This window comes from Microplitis mediator, chromosome 4 (genome assembly GCF_029852145.1).
Source record: "Microplitis mediator isolate UGA2020A chromosome 4, iyMicMedi2.1, whole genome shotgun sequence".
Classification (NCBI taxonomy): Eukaryota; Metazoa; Arthropoda; class Insecta; order Hymenoptera; family Braconidae; genus Microplitis; species Microplitis mediator.
In genome coordinates this window covers 10,931,966-10,943,572 of record NC_079972.1, presented here as the reverse complement: position 1 = coordinate 10,943,572, position 11,607 = coordinate 10,931,966, and the positions used below count along the sequence as shown (strand labels likewise).

At 25.9% G+C, this 11,607-nt stretch overlaps 1 protein-coding gene across 5 annotated transcripts; it reads right to left on the bottom strand.

Annotated features, from left to right (window-relative positions):
• Window positions 1-1,901: 1,901 nt before the first annotated feature.
• LOC130666618 (E3 ubiquitin-protein ligase Nedd-4) lies at window positions 1,902-11,560 on the bottom strand. Of its 5 annotated transcripts, none has more exons than XM_057467781.1 (15): window positions 11,399-11,560; window positions 8,362-8,562; window positions 7,914-8,074; window positions 6,723-6,900; window positions 6,540-6,652; window positions 6,329-6,467; window positions 5,740-5,928; window positions 5,370-5,420; window positions 4,979-5,243; window positions 4,294-4,352; window positions 4,121-4,186; window positions 3,810-4,039; window positions 3,604-3,725; window positions 2,891-3,530; window positions 1,902-2,133 (listed from the first exon to the last, which is right to left on the bottom strand). In XM_057467781.1, exons 1-15 carry the CDS (start codon window positions 11,558-11,560, stop codon window positions 2,031-2,033), a joined length of 2,679 nt encoding a protein of 892 aa, XP_057323764.1. In that variant the 3' UTR covers window positions 1,902-2,030. The 5 variants fall into 5 exon arrangements, with proteins under 5 accessions (XP_057323764.1, XP_057323765.1, XP_057323766.1 ...); XM_057467782.1 differs by lacking the exon at window positions 11,399-11,560 and adding an exon at window positions 8,997-9,204; XM_057467783.1 differs by lacking the exon at window positions 5,740-5,928.
• Window positions 11,561-11,607: the final 47 nt, after the last annotated feature.

Below are 11,607 nucleotides of genomic sequence, written 5' to 3'. Positions count from 1 at the left end.
TTTTTAAATTAATTTAAAAATTTTATTACGATCATTGCATTGGATTCATTAAATATTTTAACAAAGTGGGGGAACTTTCTGAGAACGGCCTTAAAAGAAATTTCAGCCAACCAAATTTGGCATTTAAAATTATAATGCCGACATGAAGATTTTGCTGAAATTAATTTACCAAATTTTGTTTAACTCCTAATTGATAACAACAGAGTAATTTTTTAAAAATCTGCGTTGACTATTTTTAAATTAATGCTTTAATTTTTTTTAATTAATTACTAAAATTTAAATACCGATGGCAATTTTTTTAAAAAATGGAGGGTATTATTTGAGAATGTCCTTAAATTATTTGTTTAATTTTTTTAAACTAAACAAACTACGAAACATTCCATTTATCTATGCGCGTATTCGATCAGTTACTAACTTTATTTTATTTTAAACTTGGACGGGACATGTGTAATTATTTATCATTATTTTAATTATTATTTCCTTTGTAAGGCCCAAAAATATTTAAATAAAATATTTATTAATGCTCAGAAGTAATGCTCAGAATAAATTAAGTATTAATTGCAATTGTAAAATAGCATAAATTATTGTTTGTGTTAAAGAAGTATTGCACTGAATTATGAAATATTAATTAAAATAATTTTATTAAAATTAATTCTCGTAAAGTCCCAATGTGTACCCGATAAATCTTAAAATATTATTAACATTTCAAAAAATATATATGTTTATATATATTTATATTTATACTAATATTATTTATTAATACATAACCAGTGTTATTTATTTTACATAACATAAACTTTTTTTTCAATCGTTTTTAGCTGTTTTTAAAGTAATTTTTTTTTTTTTTAAATGTAATCCTTTAATTTACATAAAATTGATTATTGTTTTTTTTTTATATTAAATAAAAACATAATTTTCATTTATAATAGCTACGTGATTTTTCATTTTCTATGTACACAAAATAAGTAAATAATCATTTATTTTTTACCACTACCACATTATTATTTTTTTTGTTAATGGTTTAAATTTTAATATAAATTAAAATACATTTACAATAAAAATTTCAACCACGGAGCATGATTTTTTTTTTTTATAATTTTTAAAAGAGTGAAAAATTATTTTACAAAAAAATTAATTATGTAAATTGTCAAAATTAATTATATGTAATTTTATAACACTAATTTTATTTAAATTTATATAAAAAAAAAATTTCTATGATCCAAGTAATAAAATAAAATTATTATTTACTTTTAAAAAAAAATTTATAATTACTAACTAGTGTTATAAAATTACATTTTTTAACGATTAATAAAATTCATAAAATATCCATGATAATTTTTCATAGTCAAATTAACCAATTACATTTTTTTGTCATCGCAATTTGCCTATCGAAAATAAAAATCATCAGATTACAAAGATATGTACATTATTATTATAATTTTTTTTTTTAGCAATAGCAATTTCTCAAAGTGCATAAAATCACTAGCGTTAAATTTAACGAAATTAATTAATTAATAGTTAATTTTTTTTTAATGGTTTTGTGACTCTATTAATATTTACCTTACATCAGTAAAATATATTTATATATATTATATTATTTTATGTATATATTATTTTTAAAAAATTTTAATCCGGAATGCTGCTTTTTTAAATCGCTGACATGCCATTTTGAGCATTGAAATATTATTTCATTTCCCAATCGGCACTTTTATGTTTTAATATTTAATAGTGCAAATATCATAAAAATATAAGAAAAAAAAATATCAATAAACAAAATGAAAGAAATTCGTACAGAGAATTCAATTACTTTCATTTTATAGTAATAGTAATAGTAATAAAAATAATAATAATAATAATAATAATAATAATAATAATAATAATAATAATAATAATAATAATAATAATAATAATAATTTCTTTTTTTTAAGCGATTAAAAACAATACATATTGAGTTTAATAATAATAATAATATCTATATGCATAAATATACATTATATTACAGGTATAATCATAAAAAATGGTATCTCGCGCTAATCAACTCCAGCAAAACCTTGTGAACCCTCAATAGCCTTGATCAATTTATCCCTGAGCTGCTGGTAACTCTCGTAAGGCGGTAAATCAATTCGATTAAAACTAAAAATATATTAATGACAACAATAAATACATAAGTCTTAAAAAAAATTACTACACTGTAAAAAATTTTGGAGTGAACGCAGAGTGGATGATTTTTTATTTATTTAATTCCTAGAGTGAACTTCACTCCGAAGGAGAGATTCGGAAAATATTAATTATAAAAAAATTACTAATACATAGTGAGCTTAGGTCTGATTTTTTGACATTTGTATTTACGGAAATAATTACGAGCTCCCTTTCCATATATTCACGCGAAATGATTTTTAAAAATTATCAGCTGATAATAAAACTTTAACAAATATAACTACACTGAGTCACAAACTGTCGTATGACTTACATCGACCATACCACGAGATAACATTATATATTGTACGGAAATATCAAATATTCCCATAAAAACTATGTCACTATAGCTATTCAATAATTTCATATTTTCACTATGTATTATATATATGAACTTATAATTTAGTGAGTTACTAAAACATTTTATAAATTAAAAACATAATATTTTAAGTTTAATTATTAATATCTGAGTCAATCATTTATTTAAATAATTATGTTTATAATTAACAGCTGTTTTTATTAAATATAAATTTATTCAAGTATTCAAACTCGGACCGAAGTGTATTCACTGTGGATTCACTCCTAATTTTTTACAGTGTATTAAAATTTAAATAATAAATATTAACCAAAGGAAAAAAAAGAGCAGATAATTACAACAATAAATCAGTGGAGTGAAAATAAAAAAAAAACTTACCATGTGTGAGCTCGTGGATAGTTTTCAGGTGTTCCCCATTTCTCGATAGTAAATAATTGCGGTCCGTTACTGCCGTATAACTCTTTGAAGCCATTCATGGGTACACGCGATGTACCGGTGACAAATTGCAACAATCTAGCTCGCATTTCATTGTTAAACGATAGCACAACACGCCAAAACCATTGCACCACAATATGATTCGCATGATAGTCACCCTTATATAATGTATTTTTTTTCCAATCTTTTACGTCAATATGCTGTATGCCGCACATTAAAAGTTCCAATTCATGTTCATCGAATATTTTAACCAGCGTTAGCGGTACCAAGGCATTAAAACCTTCTAAAAATGCATTCATTTGATCTTGGACACGTGATACAAATCGCCACTGTATTACTAGGCTTATATATTCATCTTTATTTTCATCAGTGACGGGTACGTTTGCGCCGTTTGATTTTAATTCGCGTTGCGATGTATGTCCAAAACTTTCTTCATCAACACAAAATGTCAACTCCAATTCACTTGGATCATTTTCTTTTATCCATAACAGTGAATTGTAATATTCTGAATCAACGCTCTCCATATCTTTTAAATCTATTGTCTTGCCCAACATCATTTTATAAAATGGTCTAATAAAGAAAGCTGAGAAAAATATATAAATATATATTAATAATTACCGCAGTAATAAATAATAAATAAATAAATAAATAATTACCATCTAAAAGTTTTCCGTGATAAACTGCCATTCCGGCAATGCGTCCAATAAATTTAAAATAATTTAAATGTTCTTCGTTGCATACCCCCGAGAAGGGATTTATTTGAAGGGTATAATTATCCCTGGGACAGATTAAAAATCAATAATTAAATAAATTAGATTAGATTAATTTATAAAGCTGTAACTTTTGAAAGAAATTAACGTACATAGCTGAGTACTCGAACAACCCGTAGTACGGATTAAACATTTCCTTTGATAATAGGAAAAACCATTCACGTGCTAATCCACCGTAATCCAATCCCACTTCACTTTCAAACTCAACCCAGAGCTTTGTCTTTAATATCTCAACTCTGTTTACTGAGCTTATAATACGATACGAGTCTTCCAAAATATTATTCCGCGCAACTTTTATCTCGAATTTATTTGGTACATTGCTCTGTGAAAAATTTTAAATTATTAGATTCACGCCTTCGTTAATAAAATCAAAATCATCTCTAATTGTCAATTAAGTACTTACAGGTTTCCTCAATTGAGACTTCAAATACTCGTACTTGAGCTTATAATCTCTTGAGTAAGGTACAGCCTGAAAGTAAAATTTTAATTTCATTTAAATTCATCATTTAGTTAATTAATTAATTAATTAATTAATTAATTAACTATAATTATTGATTTATAAATTAATTGACATACAGGTCCAGCTATTTGAGGGTTTGACATACGAGGATCTTCCCACTGCGTTGTTCTAGTATCTAAGAAAAAAATAATAGATTAATAATTTACAAAAAAAATTATGATCCTGAAGTTAACAGACAATCAACAATTTTCGGGTTTTTTTCCAACAAATCAATTACAAAAAATATGCACATGTAGAAAATTTCAAAAGCTATAGGTGCAATTTTTTAAAATATTTTTTTTTTTTTATAATTTATCGTTTTAAAAAAAATCCAAAAATTATTAAACGTCGGCTAACTTCAGTATCTTAAAAAATTTAGTGTTTGAGGGAATTCTCAGATAGTGCTCCCCCGACCCCCACTTTTTAAAAATATGTACAGACTTTCAATTGTCATAACCGTGTTTAAATTTTATTAATTAATTTAAAAAAATTAAATTATAAAATCGACATGAAGATTCTACTGAAATTTATTTTCCAAATTTCGTTTAACTTCCAATTGATATCAATTGTTTTTTTTTTTTTCTATACCTCGGCGAAATTACTATATAGTAAGTATATACTACGTCGTCCTTTCAATTAAGATTTTAATTTTTTTTTTTTATCAATTGATAAAATTCTGATACGCTTATGACAGTTGAGTCATTGAAAATTTTTAAAAAGTGGGGGCACTGTCCGAAAATGGCCTTGAGAAAAAATTCATACTGTGATCAATAAAGAAAATTCGTCCATCAGTATGTACACGTTCTTCCCAGCCCTCCGGAAGTGGTCCCAGCTGATCTAGATCACTTCGAGAAGTGGCCGAAGGCACATTATGATTAGGCATTGGACTTGGTCTTCCTGTCCGCGGATCAACCCACGTCGTAGCACGTTCATTGTGATCAATAAAAAACATACGTCCATTCGGAGCTAACTGCATGCACCAGCCTGGAGGCAGTCCATCGCCATTAGGAACCGGATGCTCCGCGGGCTAAAAACAGTTATCATTGACCTTAAATGATATACTATTGAACAAAGACAATCAGCAACAAAGCCACCGATGTATTTACAATGACAAATAATAATAAATACAGTTAAAGAAAAACAAATAACATACCTGTTCAGATGATCGTCTTGAACCAGCTGGGCTGTCAACATTGTCGTCAGTCTGTGGGCAAATTATAAAAACAAATGTTTCTGACGTTTGTAGAATGAAAAATATAAAAAATGAAAACAATGAAAACAGTTTAAAAAAAAATATAAAATAATTATTATATGTAAAGCTATTCCATGAACCATTAAAATCACACTTGGCCTTGGTGAATAAATAAACAAAACTAGTGAATTTATTATTTATTATTGAATAAATAATGTATAAAAAAAATACGAATGCATGCACAGTCGATTCAAGCAGTAATTATAAATAATAAATATATATATATAACAGACGTAATATATATGCCTGTATTTTTAATACTCAGGAATACCTGATCGTCACATTCTCCAAGATAGCCATCGTGATCAACCGACTGGCCAGAAGTAGAAGACGTCGAAGTAGATTCGCCGGAAATACGCGTTAAAGACTCGCGATCTCTCACACCGCCCGATTCATCCCAATCCTCACTATCATCATCTCCGTTATTGACACCATCCTCTTGTCGATTTAATTCACGATCCTTACACACACATGCGTCATTTTCTACATTCCTCATGCTACTTTGCGATTTTTTATTTTTTTTACTTATAAATATTATTCATTTTATTATTTAAATCTCTTTATAAATATATATGACTTTAAATATTCAATGACCTTCTATCAAACCCGTTTATTTAAAAGCAAACTACTGTATATAAGCTATTGCATTTTTTATTTATTTATTATTGACATGTAATCGATAATTGATAATTAATGTCACTCTGATAACTAACAGCTAATATTTATCAATGAACGCTCTGTGAATTTAATATTTTACAAGGGTTTCTATCGTCTAGTCTACAGACTTATCAACTAAAAATTACCCCCTTATTTATTTATTTATTTATTTATAATTAATTAACTTTATAATTAATATTCACCTGACTAATTGCTGAGTTTCGATGCTGCCTGCTCTCAGCATCATCAACACTAATATGAAATCGTCGTTGGAATTCAGTTGCTGCTGTATCTAAGCTTCGTTGTTCATTAGTTACTCCACCTACGGGCGCTGAATTTAGTCTATAAAATTTAAAAAAATATATAAATAATAGTAATAATAAAAATAGTAACAAATAATTAAAAATTTCATACGTTGTCGGTCTTTCCCACTGAGTATATCGAGCTATATGATTAACATAATAAGTTCTACCATTAGCATCCTGTCGCTCTTCCCAACCAGACGGCAATGGACCGTTTGCTGCCGGCTAATAATTTAAAATAAAATTAATTTTGTAAATAATCCTAGTATTTTTAGTAATTTATATGTGATAGTACTTCAGCAGTCGGTTGAACTGGACTATCATTCGATGTAGGACTTGGTTGATCTAGTAACTCCCATCCACCAGAATCAGATGCTATGTCGGCATCACCATTTTCAGCTGTTGAATCGTCTGTCACGTACGCGTGGTATAACTCTAGTGTGCCTTTTATTTTAGGTCTTTGACTGGAATGACTAAAAAAACGTATTTTATTAATTAAGGGCATTCTCGGACAGTGTCCCCCATTTTTTTTAAATTTTAAAAGACGAACTGTCACAACAGTATTAAAATTTTATTAATTAATTTTTAAAAAATTAAAGCATTAATTGAAAAAAGGACTTTTGCTGATATAGATTTTTAAAAAAATTAATTAGTTGTTATCAATTAGGAATTAAATGAAATTTGGTAAATAAATTTGACATTCAAAGTTATGACATGAAGATTTTACTGAAATTTATTTTCCAAATTTCGTTCAACTCTTAATTGATAACTGTAATTAATTTTTTTTTAAATCTATGTCTCGATTAAATTGTAATTGCGTTGCCCTTTTTTCAATTATCGAATGATCGATAGGACACAACATAAGTTCATTAAGTTTCTGTCTCACTGGACAAGAATTAATGGATCTCCAGTTAATGTTGATGATATTAATTCCAAATTTAAAATAAGCAGCCTGCAAAGCCGAAGAGAAGTCGCGGATTTGACATTTGTATACAAGGTTATCAACAGTCTAATAAGCTCACCGGAGACACTTGAAATGTTTGGGTTTGTTAGCCCTAGACCTGGTCTCAGAATATCTCGACTACTCTGCACTGTCAAATCGAATAAAAATTACGTAGTTCATGGGTCACTTAATAGAATAGCAAACTAGTCAATCGACTTTTTTGGCAATACAATTGCCTCATTCTCAGCCAATACCAAGAAGCTACCTTTGCAATACTAATCATCAAAAATATTATCTTTATATAGATTGTTATTTTTCTTTTGAGTTATTTATAATTATATATATCTTTTTATCATTTTATATTTCATTAGTGTATAGCCGATTGACGTTAAAATAAATAAAATTAATGCTTTAACTTTTTTCAAATTAATTATCAATATTTAAATACGGTCATTAGTATTGAGCCATTGAATATTTTTAAAAAGTAGGGAGCACTGTCTACATGGCCTTAATTAATAAAATATATTAATAATAAATAAGTACCTGCGTGGACGTAAAATGTATTGTTTTGTTGGAATACTTCTACCGAATTGTTCCTTAGGTAAATTCATTAAATTTAATTCAACCATACCCAAAAAATCATCACGTGTTAATCTATTTTCATCGAATACTTGAAGAACTAACTTGTGTTCAGATGGTTTTACCTAAATTCAAATATTCAGCATAAATATATATATATATATATTATTATGAATGTAATGTAGCTGACAATTTTCAAATTTCGAATTTTTAAATAAATAAATAAAATGTCCGTAGAGTAAAAATTAAAAAGTGCGTATTTAAATATTTGAAAAATCATTTCGCGCATTTTTTTGAATTTCGTTCTTGTAATTAAATTAATTATTTAAAATTTATAATTTGTCTCATGTCTGCTACATTAACACTCATACATTTTTTGAATAATTAAATAAATAAAAAAAAAAATACTTACTCTAAATAAAAACTCTTCCTCCCAAACAGGATTCAATGTTTTCTTTTTAGTTTTAGTAAGTACGGAGTCGACAGTCTCATGGCCATTGATTGGATACAAATCGATCCTAACATAAGGATCACTAGCACCAAAAATATCTTTCTTAGCCAGCTGATGACCAGCAATAACTTTCAGCCTCAGCCTTCTGATGGATTCATCATTCTGCAAATTTTTTATTCAAATAAATGACAGCTCCAAAAAAATACCACAGTATAAAAAAAATAAAAACTAAAATCATATAAAAATACATATATTTAAATATAAAAAAGTAAAACCAGCTCTAGCATTAACTAAACATCAATAGACACTGATGATAATCAATATAATTAAGTTGTCATAAAACATATTAAATAAATTGTTCGACGTCAATACGCAATTTTTTTTTTACCCACAAGTTTAATTTACTGACAATAGAAACTTTTTATTTAGACACTAAATATGTTAAATGTTAATTAATTAATTTAATTGCTCAATTAATATTTATGTATCATGCGTAATTAATGTTTTTTTTTTTTTTAGCACAAAGAAATATCTTTTTTTTATCGACATTAAATTCCAACCTCTGCTTGTCAAAAAATGTAAGAAAAATTACATACACTGTCGTCATCAACGCCGGGCGTTGGATTATATCCATATAAATGCTCTTCTGCCATTAATACTCTTGACAATTTTATTATTTATACAAATATACCCTTTTGTTTTGATATATTTTTGATAATTAATAATAAAGTTATCACTATTTTCATATGTAATGTGCCATGAAGAAACCTATTTTGTGTGTTAACCCCACCACTTTTATTTTATTATACGTATATATATTTATATACATATATATATTTATGACAGAACGGATATGACATCGAATTTTTTAAACATGGCAACTAAACCGGGACATGAAGCAACGTTACATCGGCGTTTAAATATTTCTTATTTTATTATGTAATTTATTATTTTAATTTCATTAATTATCAGGTTATTTAAATATTAATTAATTAATAAAATGGTTTGTTAGTTTTTTATCAAATATGTGTAGCATTTAGTTTTCGGTTTGTTAATAAAAAAAATAATTTATTTGTTTTATTTAAATAATTTTTTTTTCAGTGAAAGTAGCAGATGGAAAAATTTTAGTTTTTTAAGCGAGTTAAATATCAGTAAAAATTTTTTTTTAAATCATACCAAGGACTTTGAAATCTTAATGCGCATATTTGAATGTTTACTGTAATAAATTTTAAATTTGTTTAGAGAAATTTAAAAAATTATCAGATTTCTGGTATTGTTTGTATTGTTTTTAATTATATTTTACTAGATAATTAATTATTTTTTAATTTTATTAATTATCAAGGATAATATTTTGGATGAATTAAATTAATTAACATAAAATATTTATGATACTGAAGTTAGCAGACGTCTGATAAATTTTGAATTTTTTTTTTAGACGATAAACTGCAAAAAAAAATATTTAAAATAATTGCACCTGTAGTTTTTTAAATTTTCTGTAGGTGCATATTTTGATTTTTTGTTTTTTTGTAATTAATTTGTTTAAAAAAAATCCGAAAATTACTGATTCTTTGCTAACTTCAGGATCATAAAATATTTAATTACTATTGTGTTACTGAAGTGAGTCGAGGTCTAATAATTTATATTATTTCTATAATAAATTGTGTAAAAACGATAAATTATTAAGAAAAAATATTTGAAAAAATTGCACTTATAGATTTTTTAATTTTCTACAAGTGCATATTTTTGATTTTTTTTTTTTTGGTTGACTTGTTGAAAAAAAAACCCGAAATTTTTTAATTGTATGTTAACCAGAATGATACTGAAGTTACCCGACGTTTGATAATTTTTGGATTTTTTTAAAAACGATAAATTATTGAAAAAAAAAAAATTCTAAAAAATTCCACTTAGAGTTTTTTCAATTTTCTACATGTGCATATTGTTATTTTTTTTATTTTTTGTAATTAATTAAAAAAAAAAAATTCAAAAATTTTTGACTGTCTGGTAACTTTCGGATCATTATTGAAGTTTTTTATTTTTTAAATAATTTTTTTCCTCGTCCGTGATTATGGCGCGAAATTTTCAAATTCCTTAATATTTTTATCTACCGCAAAATTATTTTCTTTAATAAAAATCGATTTTTTCTTTTTTTTTTAATGAATCAAACACTCAGGATTAATAAACATTTTTAAAATCGAAAAAATCTAAACTATTAAACACAAAATAATTTAAAAGAAAAGAAAGTTTTTGTAGAAAGTTATAAAAATAAACTTTACACTAATTTACAATAAATAAATTTCATAAACTATCGATCATTAACGCTTGACATTCTCACTTAAATATAAATAATAAATGTTCTTTAATCATTAAGTTGATAAGTTCTACAATAAATTCTGTGACAATTTTCAAAATGTCATCAATCGATTTCCAACTACTATCTTATTTTATGTTTTACCCATAGCTCTATTGAATAATACACGATATAAAATTCCATAATAAATAGATTTTGAAATGAGTCTGAATGTAACAGACATCAGACAAATTTACAGTTATTAATAAATAGACTAAATAATTAACAAAATCAAATTTTTAAAAAATGCGCGTTTAAAAAATTTTAAAATTAATCAGTGAATTTTTTGGAAATATTTTTTTTTTAATTCTTTACTCTATTTATTTATAATTTAAAATTTGTCTGATGTCCGCTAGATTTTCTCTCATATTTTGAATACCAAATGTTTATTTAATTATAATTTAAATATATCCACAAGTAAAGACGTCATTACTGAACTATGATATACAAGATATTTACACGCGAGATTATAGATTAAGAAACCACTAAAGTTTTTTTTTTTCATTAAAAAATTCAAGTTCTTTTAAAATTTATTTTCTTGGCAATTAATATCTCCAAGGTATCGAGTTATATTTTTTCTAAAGCATCTAAAGGGATTTGATCAATAAGTAATTACTTAAAAAATGATTAATATAAATAATTAAGTCTTACAATTAATTCAGCAAGAGATAATCTAGTAGGTCGTTGTGGCGCAACATGTTCATGAGTTACAGTTGATCTTCTCCGACTTCTTGAATCCCAAGTGTTGGCTCTTCTACGATGACCTGGTCTTTCAACTCCAACATACATTGGAGAAGTCAAGGCGCCAGGCATTTTTTAAAAATAAAATAAATATTAAAAAAAAGAAAACTCAAAATAAT

Bases quoted from the DNA above. Each gene is read 5' to 3' on its own strand.
- LOC130666618 (XM_057467781.1), bottom strand. From the start codon at position 11,560: ATGCCTGGCGCCTTGACTTCTCCAATGTATGTTGGAGTTGAAAGACCA. The intron at 8,563-11,398 runs GTAAGACTTAAT...AAAAATTTGCAG, and splicing joins TATCTCTTGCTGAATTAATT to AATGATGAATCCATCAGAAG. The intron at 6,653-6,722 runs GTACTATCACAT...TTAAATTATTAG, and splicing joins CAGTTCAACCGACTGCTGAA to CCGGCAGCAAACGGTCCATT.